At 42.0% G+C, this 26334-nt stretch overlaps 1 protein-coding gene across 2 annotated transcripts in view; it reads left to right on the forward strand.

The window, feature by feature from the left end:
• The window catches only part of CABLES1 (Cdk5 and Abl enzyme substrate 1), a 50732-nt gene that overhangs the window by 18621 nt on the left and 5777 nt on the right, over window positions 1–26334 (forward strand). The window contains exons 2-7 of one of the 2 annotated variants that reach the window (XM_081205752.1): window positions 11856–11927; window positions 16409–16501; window positions 19789–19866; window positions 23352–23454; window positions 23713–23869; window positions 24634–24737. In XM_081205752.1, the coding sequence (XP_081061878.1) occupies window positions 11856–11927; window positions 16409–16501; window positions 19789–19866; window positions 23352–23454; window positions 23713–23869; window positions 24634–24737 (607 nt within the window). The remainder of the gene's footprint in view (window positions 1–11855; window positions 11928–16408; window positions 16502–19788; window positions 19867–23351; window positions 23455–23712; window positions 23870–24633; window positions 24738–26334) is intronic. The other variant, XM_081205753.1, reaches the window with a different exon arrangement.

The raw sequence follows: 26334 nt of genomic DNA on the forward strand, positions 1-26334 counted from the left end.
ATTATAATGACTAGAATTAGTCCTGAGAAGTGAGTACAGTGGTACCTCGCAAGACGAAAAACGTGCAAGACGAAAGAGTTTTCCGTTTTTTGAGTCGTTCCACAAGACAAATTTCCCTATGGGCTTGCTTCGCAAGACGAGAGTTCTTGCGAGTTTGTTTCCTTTTTCTTTAAGCCGCTAAGCTGCTAATAGCCGCTAAGCCGCTAATAGCCGTGCTTCGCAAGACGAAAAAACCGCAAGACGAAGAGACTCGCGGAATGGATTAATTTCGTCTTGCGAGGCACCACTGTATAAGGATGACTTCACTCACCAGATGAGATTGTTGTGGCGTGCTTTCATATTCTTTTTAAAAAAACATATCTACTTAAGTTAACAAAATAAGGGAGTATTTGGGTCCCCTATGTTTAACCTTTTATTGAGGGTAAATAAAGAACCTTTTATTGAGGGTGAAAGAGGAGAGCGCAAAATATGGTCTGAAGCTCAACATCAAAAAAACGAAGATCATGGCCACTGGTCCCATCACCTCCTCGCAAATAGAAGGGGAAGAAATGGAGGCAGTGAGAGATTTTACTTTCTTGGGCTCCATGATCACTGCAAATGGTGACAGCAGCCACGAAATTAAAAGAAGCCTGCTTCTTGGGAGAAAAGGAATGACAAACCTAGACAGCATCTTAAAAAGCAGAGACATCACCTTGCTAACAAAGATCCGTATAGTAAAAGCTATGATTTTCCCAGTAGTGATGTACGGAAGTGAGAGCTGGACTATAAAGAAGGCTGATCGCCGAAGAATTGATGCTTTTGAATTCTGGTGCTGGAGGAGACTCTTGAGAGTCCCATGGACTGCAAGAAGAACAAACCTATCCATTCTTAAGGAAATCAGCCCTGAGTGCTCACTGGAAGGACAGATTGTGAAGCTGAGGCTCCAATACTTTAGCCACCTCATGAGAAGAGAAGACTCCCTGGAAAAGACCCTGATGTTGGGAAAGATGGAGGGCACAAGGAGAAGGGGACGACAGAGGACAAGATGGTTGGATAGTGTTCTCGAAGTTACCAGCATGAGTTTGACCCAACTGCAGGAGGCAGTGGAAGACAGAAGTGCCTGGCGTGCTCTGGTCCATGGGGTCACGAAGAGTCGGACACGACTAAACGACTAAACAACAACAACAATGTTTAACCAAATAATTCCTGTGTAATCAGACAACACTAAGCGTCTGTAGTCATTTAAACCTAGTGGTTTGTATCAAGATTTAAGTTGGTAATGAACAGATATTGTCTGGATCCAGTCCACCAGTCTTTCATTTATTGGTAATAACTAGGAGAACAGGGAATAGCCAGTCCTTTGCAGTGTCCTGCATCATGCCCATTGTCCTTAATCTCAAATGACATATATAAACATGAGAATGCAAAAGGTGAGTACATTTACTTTGAGGAAGGCTAAAAAAATGCATCCTTCTCATCATTCCCAGTATCTACTGTTTTGAATCAGAACACATTGAGGAATATGTGGAGGTGTAAGAGACCTCTCTCCGCCTACTTTTCTTCAAGTTCTTCAATGGGGATCACTGGAATGGTGGTTTCATTTTGTTAACCCAACCTTATTTCTGTACAGCAATTCTGTTTTCTTTTCATAGTATCCCCTCTCCGCATCACAATAGTCACAGAAAAGTCTTTACATCCTGCCTGTGAGCTATAGCTGTGTACAGTGGCTTACAGTTTTCTAGGAGGTTTTGTGCTTTATGACTATATAGGTGAAAAGTGGTTTATAAGTAAAATAAATAAGTGCTCTATGTTTGTAGCACTTGAGACGTTTTAGTGGTCATAACTCAAGTTTTAGTTTCTGGAAGTCCTTGTGTTTCATCTGCAAAATTCTAACTGATACCAGTGAAAAAACTGTTCAGGACTATAGCACTACAAAGCTGTATTTTACAGAATTGTCTTAAAACTTTGAAGAGGATTAAACAGAAGTGTATGTACAAGTAGGAAGAAGGAATGAACCAAATGCACTTTTGCTGTCTTTGTACAATGAATCCATCTTGCACTGGTGGAATGATGTGAACACCATTGCCATTTCAGCTTTATTTTCAGTGTTGTTGTTATCTTTAAAAGGCACAAAGTTGAATCTCTTCTGTTAAAAGCAGAAATAGGAGGTTGAACTCATTTATATAGTGGATATATAATACCCACTGCAGTTTGGGGCGAGGAAAAACTGGAAGTAGCTACCAGCATCTTTGTCTGCTTCAAAGGACAAAAACAAATGTATAATTCTTAAAAGTGACCTTTTCCCTCTTCGTTTCTACTCAGATCTCTTTGAAAAGTTCAGCGTTCTTTATGGATTATCTTTCAGTGAAAGATGCTTTCATGTTGGCATGAAAGGCCAGTGCCAGCATCCTTGTAAACAGTTCTGCAGTAACAAAGCACTTTTTAAATGTGTGGTAGGAGATATTTTCTTATGTTTTTCAAGGCTAGGATTTAAAAGAGTCTTGTGGAAATTGTACTAAGCGCTGGTCAAACTATCCCCATTATAGCAGGCTGAAGTGGAACTTCCACTGGTCCTTGTGCCTATGTGATACTAGCTCTGTGAGCCCCTCAACCCAGGACTCAATATCTGTAATACTGGCTGCTAACATCTTGCCACAGCACCAGATTTTGGAAGATACAGTTGTATTGTCCTGAATAGCTCAGGGAGCAAAGTTGTGCTGGTAGATAGCTGTAAGAATGATAAAGGGAGACCATAACAGTGGGTGTGGTGTTGGGGTCAGGATGCTCTTCAATTTTTTGACTTGGAAGAGACAAACAGAAATTGCATTGGGACATTTTTTTCATACGACCTTTCATAAAAGTGGTAGCAATGTGCACATGTGCAGATATACCAACTTATAGCCTCTTGAGTAACAGGAGCTTATAGCTGTGTTGGCCAAGTGTGACTTAATGTGAGCATAAAAGAAGAAAAGGACCAGCTCTCTCCTAATTTACAATAGCTTGCTTTGCTGGTTGCCAAAGGGGATCCTTGCTTACCCCTACCGGACAGTCAGACTGTTTGCTTCATTCACACGTGGAATTTATTGCATTACAGTGGTACCCCAGGTTAAGAACTTAATTTGTTCTGGAGGTCCGTTCTTAACCTGAAACTGTTCTTAACCTGAGGTACCACTTTAGCTAATGGGGCCTCCCGCTGCCACTGTGCCACTGCTGCACGATTTCTGTTCCCATCCTGAAGCAAAGTTCTTAACCCGAGGTACTACTTCCGAGTTAGCAGAGTCTGTAACCTGAAGCGTATGTAACCTTAGGTACCACTGTAGTTTAAATGATTATAAAGCTAGTGCTTCCAGCCTGCTTTCTAAAGTTCCTTTTACGCTGTGTCTGCCTGTTCCACCACATCTCAAATGCTATTCTGCCATGTTGTGATAAATGTCATTCACACATGTCATTCCTCCATGCTGTCCCTGTTCCTCTCCTTTCTGCCATTCTTCCAGGCTTTACCTGCTTGGCATGACTTTCTATGCTGAAACACTGGCACACACTTCCGCATCAGACAAAGAAAAAAGTGTGAACCACGAGTGCGGCATGCGCCATTGTGCCGCCCCACAGCTCATCACAAAGGCGGGAAAGTTTGCCTCATGCGATTTTTCTAAGTTTCAGAAGCTGCAAGCAGATTTTTTCTGAAATCAAATAGCATGGAAATAAGCATTAAACTAGTGCTATATTCCGTTAAATTCCATTAGTTTTCCGGAAGTTGCTTTTACGTCAGCTGAAAGCTCAAATAAATTGCGCAAAATAGCAGTTAGGGTAACGGCAGTGAAACAGAATAAATTGGAGTGTGAATGTAGGCTGTGGCTATCTACCATACCATTAAAAAAAACAACCAAGATGAAGCTGTGTGTGTGTGTGTGTGTGTGTGTGTGTGTATATATATGGAAAATTTGTGATTTAATCTGAGAACACTGGAGAGAAAACAAAACTTAAATAAAAGGACAAGGGAAGCTTTTGTTCCATGTTAACCTGATCATATCACACTGCTTTTAGGACAAAGTACGGTAGTTTGATTTATCATTTCTAGTGAATGGAAAGTCCTGTTCATTGTATAGCAGGATTCGTTTGGCACATAGTCAACAAGTGATTAAAAACAAAACAGGGATCAATGTTCATATCCTTTGTCCCTTTCTCATAGAAGTCTTTCTTTATCTTCATCCATGTTGCAGCTTGTTCTCAATAATGTAGCCTAATTATGGGCACATGACCGACTTGAAATCATTTCTCCCTGTTGACATTTCCCGATGCTTACTTAGGTAATCTTTCTGAACAACTCTGCAGCATTTCTTTGAGCATATTGGCAGGAGTAGAGTGAGCAATTTTTGAAGATCCAGACAGTGCAGTATTTTCATATACTTGGCTTTGTGTAGAGCAGGCTGAGAAGTTTAGTACTTGCAGTAGCTAACAAGGCACAAATGGCACAACCTGCTTGTCCATTTCCCTGATCAGGCAGGCTGGAGATTGGATTAAGAGCTGTTGCTTCAACAATTAAGCAGCTCAGACATGGCACTTAAGAAGGATCTGGAGACTCCACACCCTCCTGGTTCTTGGTCAGGCCCTGATCTTAGCAGGTGTTTCCCATGTGCTTCTCCTCCAGAGTAGCCTTGTTGTGCAGCTAGTTGGGTCCTGGAGCTGCTGAGTCCAAGGGCCCTGCTTTACTCACCATCTCTTCTGCTGCTATGGCCCTGGGAGAGATGCAGGAGGGATATATAACCAGACAGTTCCAGTCCTGGGGTTAGGATGTCCAGATCTGGGATAATTGGCAGAATGGAGATATGCTGGAGGATCCTGCTGCTCATCCGAGGAGACCTGAGGTTTGCTTTTTGTAACTTACCGTACGTTGTGAGTTATTTGGTTGAGGAATTGTACAAACAGTTATAATTATTGTGAAACTAGAGGCACGTATGGGTGACTAAACACCACTGGTAATCAGTGAATACTGTTCACTTTATATTCCCAAAAATAAAATGCATAAAACACTTTGGTTTTGTCATTAAGGGAAAAGGATAGAATAGAATTTGCAGCACATTGGTAGGCATTTTTAAAACACTGGGCATTTATTTTTTAAAGTTGCTGTTAATGATGCACACTCTGCGACTTCTGCTGGGCTGGGCTGCCAATGAATCACTCCTTCAGTGAGATATGGCAACTGCAGCAATGAAACTATGCTTTATAGGCATAATCCTAGTAAACAGTGCTTTTATTGTTCAAACATTCTTTCTTCTTTGCAGCAAAGCTCCCATGTATGTGTTGAAAGAGCCCTTGAAGTGTTGTTTTTGTGACACATTTTAATGAACCTCTTGCCCTTTTGTGTAGTTCATGTAATGCAGTTAATTTGACTGGAACAAGTGCTCCTTTTTTCTTTGCTTCTGTTTCTTCTGCTTGAGACTAGGGCATGGAATATGCTGTTCAGGAGGCAGGGGTCAGATCTACTCCCCAGTTGTGTGGCTTAAAACGGCAGTTGTTTTCACATATAAAATTAATTACATTAAAGGGGCAAGAAAGGTGTTGTTCTTCCATGTGCAGCTGTATCTGTGCTTCCACTTTAGATACTTTGGTGGCACAGTCTTGCACTATCATGGCTAAAGAGGAATTACTGTATTTTTCTCTCTAGAAGACGCACCAGACCATAAGACGCACCTAGTTTTTGGAGGAGGAAAACAAGGAAAAAAATATTCTGAATCTCAGAAGCCAGAACAGCAAGAGGGATCGCTGCGCAGCAAAAGCAGCAATCCCTCTTGCTGTTCTAGCTTCTGGGATAGCTGCGCAGCCTGCATACACTCCATAAGACGCACACACATTTCCCCTTACTTTTTAGGAGGGAAAAGGTGAGTCTTATAGAGCAAAAAATACGGTAACTCTTGATAAATGGAGTAGATCTATCTTGGCTGCCACTAAAACTCTTTTCTTTAGTGTTTTCACATCTCCATGAAGATTGTGACTCTTGGGATGTTCTCCATTCCTTCTCTACAATGGAGCACGTTGATGTGCTGGCAGATCTTCTGCTGCTTAACTTTTTGACGGATTTGGTCTTGTGTGCATGTGGTAGGGCTATACAAGCAGTGTTTTGCACTCTTCACAGAGGAGGCTTCTTTCTTTGTTGTGTACTCTGGGGTCTTCCCCGTAAACATGGCACAAGCGTAAATCTGTGCAGCAGTGGAATCAGTTACTTAGTGCTACATTGCATACAACCCAAGACAAACATTTAAAAACAATTCCATATATTAAAAAACAATTAAAATAGAACCAATACAGATGCAGACTGTGGGATAAGGATCTCCAGTTAAAAGGTTTGTTGAAAGAGGAAGGTCTTCACTAGGCGCTGAAAAGGCAACAGGGACAGCGCCTGTCTAAAATATAACAGGAGGGAATTCGGAAGGGTAGGCAGCACCACATGAGCTAGTAGGCAACTAGTTGTGCACATTGTATTGTCAAGTTGTTGTTGTTGTTGTTGTTGTTACCATTACCCAGTTACCATGTGGACAAGCCCAGAAGCTCACAATTTCTGACCTTTGGTGGACGTGCCCGAAGATTAAGGCTTTCTGGGAAATGATTTATAACGAAATGAAAAAGGTACTTAAATGTACTTTCCCTAAGAAACCAGAGGCCTTTCTCTTGGGCATTGTCGGTCAATTGGTGTCAAAGAAAGATAGGATCTTTTTTATGTATGCTACGACAGCAGCAAGAATACTTATCGCAAAGTATTGGAAGACACAAGATCTACCCACTCTGGAAGAATGGCAGATGAAAGTGATGGACTATATGACACTGGCTGAGATGACTGGCAGAATCCGCGACCAGGGGAAGGAGACGGCGGAAGAAGAATGGAAGAAATTTAAAATTTATCTTAAGGACTATTATAAACTTGATGAATGTTAGAATGTCGAGGTTTTGAGAAAGAAAGGGTTACAGCGATATAAGATTAGACTGAAGGAAAGATTAAGAAGACATATGTTTGACAGAACTAACTTAGAAGTTGCTGGAAAAATTTGGGACATTGGGATGCAGAAAGGGGAGGTATGAGGGAGTCCGAGAAACAAGGTTTATGAAAAAAAGGTCATGAAACTATACGTGTTTGTATGTCTTTTTTATATGTTTGTATTGTTTTAAAAATTTTGTAAAACTAATAAAAATTTATATTAAAAAAAAAGCTCACAATTTCTGTGAGGTGGGTCAATGTTAATCCTACTTTTTACAGCATTATGTATGAGGCAGTGACTTATCACCTCATTTATCCAAGATTTCATTGGAATTTGCCTTGCTGGCTCTTAGCTGTAATGTTGATTTATTTAGTGGATTATTTAGTGCAAAACAGCAGTAAAAGATATGTTGTTTCACATTCTGGCTTTTCAGTATAGTAGGCTAAAATTCTAATCCCACCTAACCCCCATTGAATTTAGTAAGACTTGCTTCTGAGTAGCCTTGGTTAGAATGATGCTGTTAGTCTGTTACATAATCTAGGATAAAACAGCAGCAGTTTTCAAAATAAAAGCAATAAAAGCTCTGATTTACAAAGAGCACAACAATCCATGATATGATATAAGAAATCAGGAATTTCCAGAGTGTGAGAAAAATGGCCCTGTGAGTAAGTGTCTGTAAACAGAATGCAGCAAGTTGTAAAAACAAATGTCAGGCTTAATTTTCCACCTCTTCAGCAGCTGCCCCTTTTTGGTCAGACCAGTGGCTGAGACATGGAAAACATGCATTAAAAACACTGTGTTGAATAGTATTGCATATAGCAGATTGACTTTTAAAATATAAATACAGTGGTACCTCGGGTTACATATGCTTCAGGTTACATACGCTTCAGGTTACAGGCTCTGCTAACCCAGAAATAGTACCTCGGGTTAAGAACTTTGCTTCAGGATGAGAACAGAAATCGTGCTCCAGCTGCGCGGCAGCAGCAGGAGGCCCCATTAGCTAAAGTGGTGCTTCAGGTTAAGAACAGTTTCAGGTTAAGAACGGACCTCCAGAACAAATTAAGTACTTAACCCGAGGTACCACTGTAATAAATAAATACATTAAATTATTATTATTAATTAAATATTTCTGCGGCACTTTTCTGGGAAGCACTCATTGAAAACAACAACAAAAAATAAAAAAATCAAATGCTATGAACAGACCAGAAGAATAAAACCCATCCTGTTCCTCCAAACAAACCATAAGCCAACAAAACATAATTCATGGCAGTTAATTTTTTTGAGCCAAAGAGGAGTGCTGCTGAGGGGGCCTTTCCACTACCATTCATGTTTGTATTGTCACACTGTGCTGCCTTGTATTTTCTTGTCCTCACCACCATAATAAGAGAGAGAGAGAGAGAGGCTATTCCGTTTGCAAAGAGGGTAAAAAATGTTAATTTTCCTCACCAACCAAGTGAGGAGAGAAGGCTGTTAGCATGGGAAGGGGATGAAACCAAAGCATTTGACTGACAGGGAGTCTTAATTTCATGTATTTTGGGAGCTCTTTCTCTACTATCACAGTTTTCATCAGTTGCTAGGTCACTGAAGAATTTTTTTAGAGCTCAAAAGCATAGCACTAAAAATAGACCTCAGGTTAAAAATTCAATGACATCATCCTTTGGGGAAGATGCATTTGTATGCTTATAGGTGGAGAGACAGTATGAAATGCTGGATGAGAAGCTCCCTTGTATAAAAGAATAATGTATTCTTCTAAGCCAACAAGGGGATGAGCCAAAGGCTAAATGCATCCAGAAATAAATTGCTCTAGATGGAGCTGCATGATTAATGCGCTGTTACTGTAGTCATGAAATAAGAGCGGGTCTTTTGATATCTTCTTCAGAACGTCTATTAAACCTGCTTTATTTAAAAACAAAAAAGATGTTGAGTTTCCCACAACTCTTCTGCAGGCTAGCTATTCACTAAAGCGAGGAACCAGATGGACTACAACTCCCATTAACCCTAGCAAGCATGGCCAATGGCCAAGGATGATAGGAGTTCTAGTTTAGCAACATCTGGAGGGCAAAAGGTTCCTCATCCGTGCAGTAAACCAAGACCAGAAAATGTTTCTGTGTAAGTCCTGCTGAAATGAATTCTTGTTCTGTTCCCATTAGAACGTCCCAGTGGGCTGTGTCTGAATTTGGCAGGCTTCATCTTACACCAGGGGTAGCCAACACAATGCCCTCCAGATGTTGTTGGATCCCAACTCCCATTAGCCCTAGCTAGCACTGTTGTTGTTTAGTTGTTTAGTCGTGTCCGACTCTTAGTGATCCCATGGACCAGAGCACGCCAGGCACTCCTGTCTTCCACTGCCTCCCGCAGTTTGGTCAAACTCATGTTAGTAGCTTCGAGAACACTATCCAACCATCTCATCCTCTGTCGTCCCCTTCTACCTTGTGCCCTCCATCTTTCCCAACATCAGGGTCTTTTCCAGGGAGTCTTCTCTTCTCATGAGGTGGCCAAAGTATTGGAGCCTCAGCTTCAGAATCTGTCCTTCCAGTGAGCTAGTATAGCCAGTGACTAAGGTCTTTAGTAAGAAATCTTACATCAGAATAAAATTAGCACTAGATGTTCTTAATGAGTGTGTGTGTGTGTGTGTGTGTGTGTGTGTGTGGTGAGTTATTTAAAACCCTAAACACAAGGTTAGTGCCACAACAAAATGCAGAGAAGTGTATGAACCCAATTCTGTTTTTGTTTTTAAACATTACAAATCCAATTCAAATGACATCACAGGTGAATTTGCATTGGCAAATAATTGATATACATGTTGTAGCTGGCAGGCTATGATTTTGAACAACACAATAGGTGTACAAGATGTCATTATTCCCCCTCAACTTTTGGGGCTTGTGCATTCTAAAATTTTAATGGTTTATTTATTGTTACTCCTCCATGAATGTATTGTGGTTTTAAATATTTACAAACCTTCTTTCAGCTCTAACAAAGATCCCCAAAGCAGTTACCAAAACAAAAGAATAAAGAAGTTTAAGAACATAACAGAAAATTCTCAGTACCAGGAAGAGATAAAATAGAATAATGTTCCAGAGATTCCAAGTTAGCTGTAAACAAATCAAATCACTAATGCAGATAATGGAAGAGATGGCATTAGCTGTATTTCTGTGCATGTGTATTTGTGTGTATATAAATATCTAATAATTAGTGTAGTCTTATTTGTATAACCCTGTTAACAGGAAGCTATTTATGCTGTCTGAAATGTGGTAATACCTTTTGATTCTTCTGCAAGAGATAACAAACTTCTAAGTCTCTCCAACTTCCCTCCTAGGCAATCTGATTATAGTTCTTCTTTTGTTTTGATTATGCAATCTGATACTATCTATTGTATGTTCATTGTATGATACTCAGTTTTTTTCTAGAATTGATTTTATCTTGCTCCATTTCCCCCCTCAAATTACTAAAGTTTAAGCATGTATGCTTAAAAAATATTGAGTCGTCGCCTCATTTCCAAGGAAGATCTTACTTCCTTTCATTCACGTCCCCTCACCCTCGCCACCACAGCTTCCCCTTCCCTTTCTTCTTGTCTCCTCTGTGATGTGGCCACCTTCCTCTCTCCATTTTTCCCCCTGGTCTTTTTGTTGTTGCTCCTGCTTCATCATACGAAAGCATAGAGGACATATAGGGAGCAGGAAGGCGAGCAATGTGAGCTGAAGATAGTGATTGACAGCTCTTTCACCTGGCAACCTGCAAGGGGTCATAATTGAGCCCCAGGGCTGTAAGCTGCTGCTGAGTTTGAGATTCCAGAGTCGTAAAGGGAAATATTTTTTTCTCATACAACAGAAAAGGGCATCTTGTTTCCTGGTGTAAATAATTTTGCAAGTGGGAAGAGTACTGTTGTACTCAGGTCTGTTTGCAGCCTTCCCAGAGACATCTGGTTGGCAACTGTGAGAAGAGAATGCTGGACTAGAAGGATGGTTCTTATGATCCTGATCTTATGATCTTAAAAACCAGGACAAACAAGGAGGAAACAAACAGGAAGGAAGGAAGAAACTCAGATGAAAGTTTAAGAAGACATTGCATTCCACAGAAAATGATGTCAGGGGCCACATTTGAGCTCTGGGCTGCAGGTTGCCCACCTAATGCAGGTTGCATAGGAAAAACCTCAGTAGCAGTTTGAAAAGCCTGAAGACAGGAGAACTGGTTTTTATATGGCATGTACTGTGCATATACGGATGCGGGTGGTGCTGTGGGTTAAACCACAGAGCCTAGGGCTTGCTGATCAGAAGGTCGGCGGTTCGAATCCCTGCGACGGGGTGAGCTCCCGTTGCTCAGTCCCTGCTCCTGCCAACCTAGCAGTTCAAAAGCACTTCAAAGTGCAAGTAGATAAATAGGTACCGCTCCAGCGGGAAGGTAAACGGCGTTTCTGTGCGTAGCTCTGGTTCGCCAGAAGCAGCTTAGTCATGCTGGCACATGACCTGGAAGCTGTACGCTGGCTCCCTCGGCCAATAAAGCGAGATGAGTGCCGCAACCCCAGAGTTGGTCACGACTGGACCTAATGGTCAGGAGTCCCTTTACGTTTTTACTGTGCATATACAGATCTACAGACTGATATCTGGGCAACAAGTGTTTACTTTTAAAACACTTAGATCAAACTGGGGGTTTGAAGTAGTGAATATTTGCCCGAGATCATTTGAGATCTTGCAGTATAACCTCTCTTGCATGACAGCCTTGTTTATGGTGAAGAGAAGTGTGAAGGAAACTAAGAAGCAGAAAAGTTTTATTCTATATTTTTATTTTAAATTAGCCCAGTTCAGCTCAGTTTTGTTTTAAAAAGTATGTTATTATTTGTCTAGGTTGGGGCAATAAATTGCATATGGTTTTAGTATTTAATTGTTCTTTTTTCCCTTCCCTTCACAGACGTCGGTTGATTTCCCAAAGGTCTTCACTGGAGACTTTAGAAGATATTGAGGAAAATGCTCCTTTACGGAGGTAACTATAAGTATACAGAGTGTATGCATGTTGTTTTTTTCCTGTAAATGATTATGCCACTGGCATGCCTTGGCAAAAGGCTCTGCCCCCTTGCTCACCAACTCCTCTGCCACTCTCCCCACATTAATCCCCTCGCTTCCCACTAAGCTACTATTAACCCCCCTTTTCATCTTCCCAACCTTATTTTTGAAGCCACTGCCCTCTTCTGATCTGCAGCCCTGTTTGCACCCGTTTCCACCGTCATCCCCATGTACAGGCCAGGCTTTACATGTGAACATCTAAGAACTCTGCTGGATCAGACCAGAGGCACATCTAGTCTAGCATTGTTCTCACAGTGGCGAACCAGGTGCCCACATAACTAGGACTTGAGCGCGGTAGCTCTCTCTAACTTCTCTTTCTGTTCCCCTTCCCCTTTGCCGTTTATTTTGACATTTGTTAGAATTTGGACCATTACAGAACTTCTTTAAAACTGATATTGTTCCACCCAAGAACATGTGGAATAATTGTAGGGACAGGGGGTGAGGGAAGAGATCAGGGCTGTGTCCATCCCTACTCCTTGTGTGCTTAGGTCACAAGGGATTCTGTGCATGCAAGGCTGACCCAATACATTTTGTGGGTTGAGATGAAGGAAAAGATGTCTCCATATTGTGTATAAGTGAACTGGATTGGTTCCACAGCTCCTACCACATTAGCTTCTGCTGGAAGGGCTGATCCTCTTCCGTATGCATATACAGTGGTACCTCGGGTTACATACACTTCAGGTTACATACACTTCAGGTTACAGACTCCACTAACCCAGAAATAGTACCTCGGGTTAAGAACCTTGCTTCAGGATGAGAACAGAAATCGTGCTCCGGCAGCGCAGCAGCAGCAGCGGGAGGCCCCATTAGCTAAAGTGGTGCTTCAGGTTAAGAACAGTTTCAGATTAAGAACGGACCCCCGGGACGAATTAAGTTCTTAACCTGAGGTACCACTGTAGATCAGGCATAGGCAAACCTGGCCCTCCAGATGTTTTGGGACTACAACTCCCATCATCCCTAGCTAACAGGACCAGTGGTCAGTGTTGATGGGAGTTGTAGTCCCAAAACATCTGGAGGGCTGAGTTTGCCTATGTCTAATACAGTATGTCTAATACAGTATAGGTCCTGCCACATTGGCTTCTTTATAGGTTACAATGAACACGTATAGCAAGCTTGTAGAACTTATTCCAGACCAAGGTCCACATTTTTTCATGGGCAACCTTCCAAACACCACATGCCACTGGGGACAAAATTGGGCACAGCCTCAGGCAAAAGTGAGCAGAGGATTAACACAGTTCAAGAACACATTCCATCCAGGCAAAAGCACTCGGGGAATGAGGTATGAGGGAGAATGTGTGGCCAGGGGAAATTCTCAAGGACCAAATAGAAAGGTTTGGAGGGCTACATTTGGCCCCCTAGATTTGACGGTCTCCACCCCTGCCTGACATAACAAGGAAGTGAGACTAGCAAGCGCAATTTAAATCTGTTATGTGTGAAGAGTCCTCACAAAATACAGACTCTGTTATAGAATTGTTTCAGCTTGGTCAGTGCAAAAAGAATGTAAACATTGGAGCTCTTTACAAGTACTGTTTTGATCACTGATGAACATTCACTCCACAAGGAACTTCTTGGGACTGCTGAAGTGATACACATGGCTGTTTGGGGCACACCTTATATAAATACAATGTTCTTTGACAACCCGTAGCTTTTAAGGTCTCTGTCCTGTAGCATCTGACATTTCATGCCAAATATATTCATAATGCTGCAAACATAGGTGCCTCCAGAAGGCAAATTCGTTTGTAAAGACCTCTTACAAAGTTAGCCCGCCAATGCAGTATGCTCTGTGATACTATGTACCCTGTTAGAATCCAAACGCTGCATGACTGACTAATAATCTGTTTACCAATTCAGGATAGTGTTGCTCTTTCATCAAAGCATTTGTGTTCACCAGGGACAGAGGATCAACTGTAGCTGGGGCTTTGTTAGGAACCCAAAACAAGATCATAACATGAGGCAGCCTTGCTCAGAGTCAAAGAACTGTTTATTCACAACCCTTTCTTTTTTAACATGATTAATTATTCACAAAGACAAAATAAAGAAATGAATAACTTGCCAATCTCATCCTTCTATAAGGTTAGAAAGGGACACAAGTCACAGACTCCTAAAAACTACACAAACTTTGAACTTGCTTGTGATAAAGAGAAAACGTTTTTATCATTTGTGTTTGTCCCGTTTTCCCGTGTTTCCTATACGAAAATGAGCTAATAGAAACCATCACACTAACTGTTTGCTATCCGTGGAATTTGTTACGTTTGCCTGGCCAATACATGCCATTCATCCAAAGGGTGTTCAGATTTTTCCATTGTACTTTTTAACATCTCTTAATACATTTTTTCCAGCTTTTTAAATTGCTTGTTTCAAACCGTTCCAAAGGATCTTTACTGTATCCAGGTGCACACCATAACCAGTAATTTCTTTTGTTTTATGAAGAAACGCAAACTAAAAAAAGAGCTCTTATTGAAATGCACTTGCAGTTGATAATGGAAGAAATATGATATATGATATGATATACGTGTTTTAGCAGTATAATTACCGTATTGGCCTGAATATAAGCCACACCCGAATATAAGCCGCACCTTTAAAATTGGAATGGGGAGAGAAAAAATACCTGAATATAAGCTGCTCCATTCGTCGGTGCTCCTGGCTGCATACTGGGCGGGGGCAGGGTGCTGCGTTGCCAGCGGCTTTTTCACTTCCTCACTCTCTCCCTTCCCAGCCTTGGGGGAGAGGACGGGGACTATGAGTGGGGCTGGCGCCGCGCTCCTGGCGCTGTTTGCCCTGCGCTCCTGGCTGCATACCCTAAGGTCACAAATATAAGCCGCACTTTAACTTTTCACTGTTGGAATTTGAGAAAAAAGTGATGCTTATATTCAGGCTAATACGGTATTTAAAAAGTAACACACCCTGTGCATTTTGCCTGTGGTATAGCCCCTTGGCAAGACAGAAATTTTATAAAGTTCTCCATAGGTCAAGGCCTGAGTAATTTAGCTTATCAGTATTTACTACTGAAATCCACCTAATTCAAATTGAACAGAACCTTTTCCTCATCTCCTAAGGGGCAAAAAACCTGAATAGCAAAATCTGTTGCTTCCTCTTAATGAGACTGTTCTTTTTAGACCGTATGTAACAAAGCATTCATGAGAGCATTGTGAAGTGCAATCATAAATTATTCAAATGCAGCTATAATTGCCCAAAGAAATAAATAATGTTTAATATTTCAGATTGTTTCCAGTGGACTTCTGCTCGCAGTGGGGATTCTTTTAATTGGAGCCCATTGTGACTGCTGATAGGAATAGTTGAGTGGAGGGAGAAATGGCAGCAGGAAAAGCTATGCCTGCTGAAAGTCTTGTCTTCTGTACAACTATTAAAGGAGCCCTGCCCTCTTTTCATCTGGCTAACCTGCCTAAAGATCAAATAATGGCCCTCCATCAAATACATTGGATTTAAGATTGCTTGTCAGCAAAGGGCCATGTGAAAATACACTTTTGAAGCTGAAAACATGCTCTCTGTGTGCTAGCAGATCCCTTCACTTCCATCTCTCATTGTCATATTTTTGTGTGTCCATTACATCAGTGCATTTATCCTATACACCTCTCATGTCCTCAGATCCCTTCCTAGACCACCGTATCCACTTGTCACAATTCATGCACCATCTGTTGCCAATCAGTCCTCAGTTAATTGTGCTTTATCCTTTGCCCTTCCTCTGTTGGGTGCCTTTGATCTTGCCCTTCCCTTGTTGCGTTTTGCACCACTTTCCTACAGCTTAGGTTGTGCACACATTACTGGCTTTACACCCAGGGCATTCTTTTTCTCTCTCGCAATAGTCAAAGCTGGTTTTAAGGGAAATGCATCACAATGCAGTATTTTATAAGAAACAACACATTGTGGCTAATTTTGCGTATAGATCACTTCCCAAACCAGGGGTGGGAGCATACTGTATGCAGGGTAAATGGGAGTGTGTTAACAGACTTAAAAGAGGAGGAAAAAGAGGAACCAAACATATTTTAGAGAAGACCTCCTTGCACAATCCAGTTACTTTTGTTAGCAAAAGGAACTTTACCCATTATGAAGTGTTTAAAAACTGAAAAACATTTTGGTTTGCACTATTACAGAGAATTCTGATGGTTACATTCTTCCATTTCCCTATCTCATCTTTCCTGGGATCTGTAACAGAATCCAGGAAGTTCTGTTTTTCATTTTTAAATATATCGCTTCATTCTATTATTTTTTTTAAGCCCCTTTTGTTTCTAGACATTCTTGTTTTCGTTATTGCTACAGACTCCTGAGTGGGGAGGATGGTGAACTGAATAATTTGTCTGGTCTTTCCTTCCTGCCTTTGTGTTGAGATATTTTGGCTATTCAGCAGAGAACTTAATTGGTTTCAATTGCTTTATTTTTCAGATGCCGGACTCTGTCAGGCTCACCCAGACCAAAGAACTTTAAGAAGGTTCATTTCATCAAGAACATGCGACAGAACGATACAAGGAATGGAAGGTATTTTGCAGGCAAAGAGCAGTGTGCCTTTGTAGGAGACAATGGTCATCTTTTACATGTGGAAATTGGATTCTGTATGCAGATCACCACATTTCCTAATGCAAGAATCCTCTGCAAGGAAAAGCAAGACATATCCAGAGAATTACCTCTGTATTCTGTAGTCTTCAAGCAGGGCTAAATGGTAAAAAAAAAATCATTGCCCCAGGATCTGCAGTGGCAAATTATCCACTGCCAAGTGGTAGTGTGTACAAGCGCTTACTGATGCAGGATTAACCCACAGTGAGAACAACCTCCCCATCCTGGGCTACCACTGGATGTGGGTGGGGCTGCTACCCACACAGTATGCAGCATTGCAGGTGAGAGTTTATACACTTTGCAGTTGAAGGATAGAAGCTTCGTCCCATGGATGCTTATCTCTATACTGCCTGTAACATGGTAGCCAGACATTATCTGTCTGGCAAAGCCCATTGGCAAAAGTAGCAATTGAAATAAATTTCTCTTCTTGGTTAACACTTTTGGTGTATGCTCTATAGGTGCAGGAATTATAAAGGGAGGCATGTTATAGGGAGATGAAATACTACGCAAGAGGCCTCACTTGGACTTTAAAAACAGTGAGCAGGTGCCCTAGAAGCCAACTAAGGTTACATTGGGTGAGCAGCGGCCGTCAAGAATCTCCAGCTATGAAAAGTACAGAATGGAGAGTGGGACCAAAGCACAATGTTGCTTGCAAGGTTCTATCCAAGAGCAGATGTCTCTTCTGGTGCTTGCTAAGCTTTTGGAAGTAGTCAGGATGAATGTAGGGGGATAGTCAAGCCAAGGAATTTCAGCAGCATGCCTGAGGGGCTTTTGGTGGGTGAGGAGATACAGTACATTGAGTGCTCCAAGCACCCAGTAGCTTTGGGTGCTAAAATGCCTTTGGAAAACAGAGAGCTCCTTTTTAGTAGCTAGATCTCTTGTCAGCCATTAGCAATGAGAAGTGTTCCAACCTGGGGGGGGGGGGAGGTATTGTTTTTGTGTTTATGAAACTTGCCTGAGCCGTTTTGTGTTGCCTATTTAAGAACTCTGCTTCTGCCTCAGCAGTAGGCCAACTTCTGTTCAATCCTGTTTCCCAGCATGATTAATGTTAAGGGTTGACCAGATAGTTCAACGTGCTTCAGATTAAGAGTACAGCACACTGCACTGTAGAAACATCATAGGAAGCTGCCTTACACCAGGTCAGCCTGTTTGTCTGTCTAACACAATATATCCTACTCTGACTGGCAGCATTGAGACATTGAGGTCCTTCACATCTTTGGCTGCCTGAGGCTTTTCAGCAGCAGTGCCAGGACTGTAGCATGAGATCTTCTGCATTCAAAGTGTGTGTTCTCCCTCTGAGACTTCCTCTAATGTTCATAGTGAGTTTTCTTTTGTTGTGTAGTATCAAAGATATTTGCCCCACTGATGTGACTGAACATGCTGTGAAATACCTTTGGGTATTTGCCTCCTTGTAGAGCTATAGGCTAACTAAATCCTTTATATGTGTGAAGTTTCAACAAGGGTTTCTGTTTCATCATGAATACTTTAATTTTAAGGGAAATGGCTGATTACTATCTGCATCTTGTTCTATATTCCGATGCTGTGCTTTGTAAGAAGTTTTCCTCTTTGCTTGCAATAGGACAACACAATTAAAAGTAGAATTGCGTGCTAATGATGATTTATAATCCTCACCTGAAGGGTGAAGAGTTCATTGTAAGTGCTTCCTGATGTTCACTGCTAGCGCAATTGCATGCTGAGGTTAAAGGGACATTCCTAGTACGTTGGTATCTAACATGGCCTATTCCCTCCAGTTCTGTCTGCATTTACAGTTGGAAGCCCTGCACATTTCATGCAAAATTCATTCCATACAGGGACATTAGATTGCATGCTCTGAAAAGGCTGGCACGTCAGATGCTTTTGCAGACTTAATTACTGCTCTGAACTGCAGTAGTTAGTGTAAAAATTTGTGTGAAAACACAGTGGAGTGAAGCCATCTGTTTGATTTTGGATCTCTTAATGCAGAAGTGGTTGTATTGTCATCTGTTTGGCAGACTCCAATTATCGTTGCATTTATGAACTCTGGACTAGAGGACCCATTTATTTCTCAACCATTTCTGGCACAGCACTGTGTTTAAAAAACAAAAACAAAACACAGCTGTCTGACCCATTAATAGTTTCCCTTGGGCTTCCTTGTCAAAGATATGTGAAGTTATGAAAGTGACAAAAAAACAGTGACAGTTGTTGGTTTTGTTCCTGGAGGTTTATGCCAATAACCAGATCAAAACATCCAAAGACAGATACTTCTTCTCTCTCTCTCTCTCTCTCTCTCTCTCTCTCTCTCTCACACACACACACACACACACACATACACACACACACACTTTCTTAAATACATTATTTGTAGGACTCAGTGAACCATGTTTGAACAAGTGAAGTAGGGTTACCAGCTTGTTTTTATTCAATTTCTTTAGCCAAATTAAGAGGACCAGCTTCCTCGTTATTAAAGCCACTCCCCCCCCCCCCGTTGTCCATTTGAATCTCAGAATGGTGCAGAGAGAGCAAAGTAATGATGGATATTCATTGGCTCAAGTCCCAAGCTTTTCATTCTGCACCCAGACTGCTATGCATAAGGCTCTTTCCCCCTTTTGTCCCACTGGAGATATGATTAGTAGTGATCTCTCTTAAAGCACTGATAACCAAGTGTTAAGCCTCCCTTGTCCTATGTCAGTTTTTGGTGCTTGGCCTGTCAGATGTTGGTAAGCGCAACATACAGTGCAGTTTATGAGTGAGAATAGATCCACTTCGTCTGCAACAGTGTAATAGAAAGTACAGTGGTGCCCTGCAAGACGAATGCCTCGCAAGACAGAAAACTCGCTAGACGAAAGAGTTTTCCGTTTTGGAGGTGCTTCGCAAAACGAATTTCCTATGGGTTTGCTTCGCAAGACGACAATGTCTTGCGAGTCCCTGCTGGTTTCCCCCCCCCCTTTTTCTAAGCTGCTAAGCCGCTTATCAGCTGATCAGATCAGCAGATAAGCCGCTAAAAGCCGCTAATAGCGCTAATAGCGCTAATCCTTCAATGGGCTTGCTTTGCAAGACGAAAAAACTGCTAGACGAAGAGAATCACAGAACGGATTCTTTTCGTCTTGTGAGGCACCACTGTAATGTAGGATAGCGGAAAGCAGTTTTTGCCGAGCAAAGTTTTAAGTTTGAATTGAATTGAATTGCTGGATTTGCTACCCTCTATCATAGCCTTTACTTTATTTGTTTTCTAGAATAGTCCTTATTAGTGGCAGAAGATCCTTCTGCAGCATATTTTCAGTGCTGCCGTATCGGGACTGTAGCCATGTTGGGTATGTATATTTGTTTCATACCTGTTGAGATTTTCTGGGTAAATGTTATGTGCTACATGCATCAGGGATGTTGCAGATGACATTTCTAAAAAACGGTAAACTTAATTAAAAATGTTTGCCCATGACAGATGATCAGTATCTGCACTTCCAAAAGAAGTGAACAGGAACTGCAGTTTTTCTTCAGCATTTCAGATCTGCAGTTGGCCTTATCACAACGTGGCATACTCTGAACCAAGGGAGAAGCTGCTGTATGCTATGACTAGGAATGGATTGTCTTTGAAATCAAAGCAAGTGATATTGTTATTTGTGATGTACAGAGTATAAATGATGTCTTATCTGATGTGCGACTGACCGCACTTCACACCATTTGAATTTGCTAACAATGCATTAATAGTGTGGTGTATCTGAAATAAAAGTTTTTTATAGATAGAGGTGGCACTTCAAACCAAATGCAATCCTTTAATCATACTTCTGGACTGTTCTGTCAGCTCTCAAAAATTGCTTGTTTATTCTTTTTTTAAAAAAATGGTTCTTGAAAGGCCTGGTGGTGTGTCATCTGCACAACCATAGCACTAGAGATGAAGGATTGTAGTGCCAATGCAGCGCCACAACTTCAAAGTGGCACCAGTACAATCACGTTCCTTGGCATTGCAACACAGTGGGCTTTTACCCTTTCAAATGGCCCAAGGGAATCTTGAAAGCCCATGCTTTTGACACGGCCTTGCAGTATGTTCTGACAAAGCTTGCTTCTGTAGACTGTACCTCAACGTTTTATTCATTTGGTACCATCTCATCTGTACTGTACGTGTTGGCATCGGTCTCAAGAGACAGTGGACGAGTGTGCCTTTGGGAGTAAAGTCAAACCATAGTAGAATTACAGCGCCTGCTTTTGGCTGTAGAGACCAATACAGGAGAGACATGTTTTGTTGCAGCTGGAGCAAATGAAGGCGCCCGTCGTGCTGCTACAGATGCACCATGGCGTATCTTCTCTCTGTGCTCATCCCAGCGGTCATTCTTTCTCTGGTCACTGCTGTGGATGCACAACCTGACTGTCTTGTTGTCTGCAAGGGATTCTCATGTGGCAGGGTTAATGTCACCAGCCTGTACCGTCCTCTACCTTCCCTTCCCTTCCCTTACCATACCACTCTCAGGAAGGACTTCCTGAGGACAGTATATTCTTAGGCAAGGTATTGTGTCCCTCCTCCTCCTCCTTTGGGTCCAAGCTCTTCTGATGGTCTTAAAGTAATAATAATAATAATAATAATAATAATAATAATAATAATAATAATAAACAGCAACAACATTTCTTGTGCCAGGTATGCTTCTGGCCCCATCCATCACTAGCAGGTTTCTACATGCAAGCTTTAAAGGTTAAAACCAACACTTTAAATTGTGTCCAGAAATTAATTAAAGGCCACTGGAGCTCTTTTAATACTGGAGAGATGCTCTCAGGGGCTTGTATCATATAGCATGCACCTACTTTTCAAATTCCTCTTCTGAAACTGGCATTTGCCTTTGTACCAGTGAGAGATTCCTCCTCCTCCGCCTTATTATATTTTTACCCCACCCATCTGACTGGGTTGCTCTAGCCACTCTGGGCAGCTTCCAACAAAATATAAAAACACAATACATTAAAAAACTTCCCTATACAGGTCTGCCTTCAGATGTCTTCTAAGAATCATGTAGATGTTTATGTTCTTGACATCCGATGGGACGGCGTTTCATGGGGCACCTACTCCAAACGAATCCAGCTATACACAACTAACAACTATTTTTATTTTCAAAAACTGTTATGTCACATTTAGGTAAAGGTAAAGGTACCCCTGCCCGTACGGGCCAGTCTTGACAGACTCTAGGGTTGTGCGCTCATCTCACTCTAGAGGCCGGGAGCCAGCTCTGTCCGCAGACACTTCTGGGTCACGTGGCCAGCGTGATGAAGCTGCTCTGGCGAACCGGCACCAGAGCAGCACACGGAAACGCCGTTTACCTTCCCGCTATAAAGCGGTACCTATTTATCTACTTGCACTTAAGGGTGCTTTCGAACTGCTAGGTGGGCAGGAGCTGGGACCGAACAACGGGAGCTCACCCCGCTGCGGGGATTTGAACCGCCGACCATGCGATCGTCAAGTCCTAGGCCCTGAGGTTATACCCACAGCGCCACCCACGTCCCATATGGTCACATTTAATTTGACCCTTACACTCAGTTTCCATGAATTTGAAATACAGACTATTATAAGACTTCATCTGCCTACCACAAGGGTGGAGAACCTTATACTGTCAAAGGATTACCGTATTTTTCACCCCATAGGACGCACCACCCTATAGGACGCACCTAGTTTTTTTTGGGGGGGGGAATAAAGAAAAAAAATTATTTTCCCCCCAGGCACGGGGCTGGCGTGGGGGAAGCCCGAGCTTCCCCCGACCCCAGCCCCCAGAACAGCCTGCTATCTGCAAGCCTAGGGAGCTGCGCTGGTCTCCCCAGGCTTGCGGACAGCTGTGTGAAGCCCGGGCGCGCTCTTCAGCACACCCGAGGCTTCGAAATGCTGGGCTCTGGAGGGTCGTGCAGAGCTGCGCGGAGCCCAGGAAGCTCTGCGCGACCCTCCGGAGGCTGGCGCGGCTTGGCACCGGGCTCCGGAGGGTTGCACAGAGCTTCCTGAAGCCTGGAGAGCGAGAGGGGTCGGTGCGCACCGACCCCTCTCGCTCTCCAGGCTTCAGCGAAAGCCTGTATTCGCCCCATAGGACGCACACACATTTCCCCTTCATTTTTGGAGGGGGGAAAGTGCGTCCTATAGGGCGAAAAATACGGTAATCTGCTGGGGCCTGTATGGTGGCTGTACACAGGAACCAAAAGTGAGCAGAGCTACCCCTTTTCTTTCGGTCAGCCCCTTCTCTTTCTCTTTCTTCCACCCCACCCAGCTTCCCCCCACCTACAGAAAGTTGGTGCCACACGCAGTTCTTTGGCCACGGGTTCCTTCCCCAGGTCTCATAAGCAGGGGCTCCCCATATTTTGAACTGCATGTAAATACAGTGAATAAGATTTCAAAAAAGCATTGTGTTCTGAGGCTGCTGTTGTTGCACAGAGCATTGGCTTTTCAATTTTGTTCCCAGGTTTAAAAAAACCTGGTTAATTTTTAATTGCACTTTAAATTATTCACATGTTGGAGTGTTCGACCATTGTTCTCCCTTAAAGAGAGAATGCCCCGCAGAACTCCCGCATAGGTTTTTATAGGCCTGTATCCATATTCAGATAATCCAATAAATGTTATTTCTGCTTAATGATTTCTGCCTAATGCTTGCTTCCCTGGGCAAGAGTATTCTGATTTTGTGTTCGTTATTAGTATTAGCATTTAAGTTTTTGGCAAGAGAGTACTGTTCTACATAATTATCATTATTTTCTTACTTGTGTTTGAGAATGGGCATTGAACAAACAAGATTTATATCTAGTTACATGCAAAATATATTAACCACTGGCTTCTGCTTCCCAGGGATATGAAAGCAGAAGGTGGGAGGCCATGCCATTCTGCGGCAGGAGTTTGCTTGAAAGACATAGTTGGCCTTGAAGGTGTGGAATTGGGAGCCAATGGGAAGGTAAGACTACTTATCCTACCAACATATAATCTCGTGAATCAAATGTTAAATCACATTTGTATCCTATAGTTACTATTTCTTAAGCAGCAGTATTCTCTTATCTTTTAAGGAAACAGTGGCTTCTAAGCATCTGTAAAAATTCAGAACATTCAGTTCTTGAAATTCAAGTTTTAAAGTAAACAGGTTCTTTACACGAGCTTTCATGTTGTGGAGCAATAAAAAAAATCAACATTGTGTGTCTCTTTTTCTTCTTCTTAGACTGTTTCTTATACCCAGTTTCTCTTCCCAACCAACGCTTTGGGAGGACGAAGAAACACGATAGACTCCACCTCATCCTTCTCACAATTTCGCAATGCAAGCCATCGTAGCCTTTCATTGGGAAGGGCTAACAGCACCCAAGGGAGCATGGATGGAGGTAACATTTTAGAATACATATGCATTTGAGTCCTCGGCCTAAATGGAACTTTGTGGAATAAATTGGCGCGATTGTCTTCAGCTGCATTCTGTGAACCTGTGCACCCCTTCCCAAGCCCATGAGATCTAGCTATCACATAACCCCTAGGCCCCACGACAGCTGCTGAACCTTCTAATATTTCTGGAAGATTTTGTGGTAGCTCATGGCCGACACTCAGGGCACCCTGGAACTGTTTTAACTGTATCTACCAGTAGCAAGCATTTTTGGCCGTTGTTGCGTGACCTATGGACTGTGCACTCTCTTGAGTCCAGATATGTTAGAGGCTTTCTCAATGCAGTGCAGCCATTTGTACATTAAGGCTTTCATTAACATTGTTCTATCTTCAGTAAGTCCACTTATGAACATTATATGGAAAAAATAAATATCAATTGCTGTCTATTAATGGAGCTGATTTAAAATTCATATTTTACATTATGATCATTCAGGTAGAAAGCCTGTAATCTTTCCCAATGCACATCTTCTGGCTTGTTTGGTTAAGTATGTTGGTTTTTTTGCTTCAGTGCTCCTTGCCCATCCCTAGATTGCCACTGAAGACCAAATAAACATTCACCTTCACAATTTTAACTATACACTTCAGAAGCTGAATCGCCCATACAAAGGCAGTGTTCTGCAATTCGACTGTAAGGTTGTCTTCCGTTATTTATTATTTTATGTCTCTCACATTACCTTATGCAGTTGCTTGTATGCATTGATCTTCTTCATAGGCAGTGACCTGGGAGATTATATTGAGTATGACCCTAATCTTTTGGATGATCCTCAGTGGCCCTGTGGGAAGCACAAGCGGGTGTTAATATTCCCTTCATATATGGTGAGTAGTGTTTGATAATGTGACAAAATTGAACATGAACTATACATTGGCTAAAACTTTGAAGCCTTAATTTGCCTTACTTAAACTGATTGCTCTTTATCTCTGCTGAGAGTAACAATTTAAGAATCCTAGTTATAAATGACAAATGCTTTGTCTTTTGGGATATGAAAGCTGCTGTGGATCAATGAAAGGGCAAACGACATTATGCTACTGTATTTCATTGGCCGAAAATCTAAGGTTTGCCATTTAGTTAGTTTATTTTTTACAGTCATATCTCGGGTTGCGAACGCTGCGGGTTGCGCGTTTTCGGGTTACGGACCGCACCGAATCCGGAAGTACCGGAACGGATTACTTGTGGGTTTCGGCGCATGCGCAGTAGCGCCAAATCGCGTCACGCGGGTGCGCAGATGCAGCGCTGCGGGTTGAGAACGTGCCTCCCGCACGGATCACGTTCGCAACCCGAGGTTCCACTGTATTTTATTCAAAGAACATAACTATTTTCCTACTCGGCTCCTCTCGCCCACTCACTCTCTCCTTTTGATGTTAGTCTCTTTCCCACACACTTTATACATGAACACAGTATACGAAGATAAAACATGGCGCCCATTGTCACATCTAATTTGGCTCTTAAAACTACTGTATACAGTAGCAGATAGGCCTGTAGTCCTGAATAGAATACAGCTTTAATTACCACATTTCACAAGTGGGCAGAGTAAAGAGTAGCCCTTATGTCAGCATGGAACATTTTGTTCTCTCTATGTTGAGCTCCGGTGTGTAATTAAACTTTCATTAGTTGGCAGGCTTTTGTCATTAGAGCTTGGCAGCTGCAGCCCTGTAGAAATTATTGTCTCTTATGGGTGTGGACACAAACTAAGTTGAGTGAGTGAGACCAGGAAACACACCCACACACACGTATTGGGAGCACTGAGACATATGAGATGGTCTGAACAAGTAGTGGTGTAAATTGGCTTTTGTCCACTGCATTCAGAATAGAGCAACAGTTGGGCATTGTCTCGTCTGTTATTCTAGCCTTTTGAATAGAATTCTGTCAGCAGGATGGATGGAATTATAATGGACCAAATGACAACTGCAGAATTTGATACAATAATAATAAATAATAATTTAATTTATATCCCGCCCATCTTGCTGGGTTTCCCCAGCAACTCTGGGTGGCTTACAACATACATAAAAACACAGCAAAGCATCAAGCGTTAAAAAACAAAATATCCTATATGAGCAACAAATAGAAACCAATAATAACAACAACATCATAACAACAACAATAATAATAAGGTGAAAGAGACACCATGTGGTGCATTTTCATCAGCAATATCAAGAATGTAGTTTAGTCTGGAACTTGTCACTTGAGATTGTGTTCTAGGAGGGTAGACTTAATTCTTTTCTTGTGCTGGAACCGCACAAAGAATGTGTATTATTAAAGTGGTTTTAAGCATCCTGTTGCCCTAGCACAACAAAGCTACTTTTACTGCACTTTTTGCAATTTAGGAAAGTGATGGGGAAGTGCATTGAAAAGTGTGAACTGAATGTATACAGAAAGATGTATAAACTTCCTGCAAGCAAATGAAGATGAATGCGG

The sequence above is a fragment of the Podarcis bocagei genome (assembly GCF_964188305.1).
Source record: "Podarcis bocagei genome assembly, chromosome: 8".
Classification (NCBI taxonomy): Eukaryota; Metazoa; Chordata; class Lepidosauria; order Squamata; family Lacertidae; genus Podarcis; species Podarcis bocagei.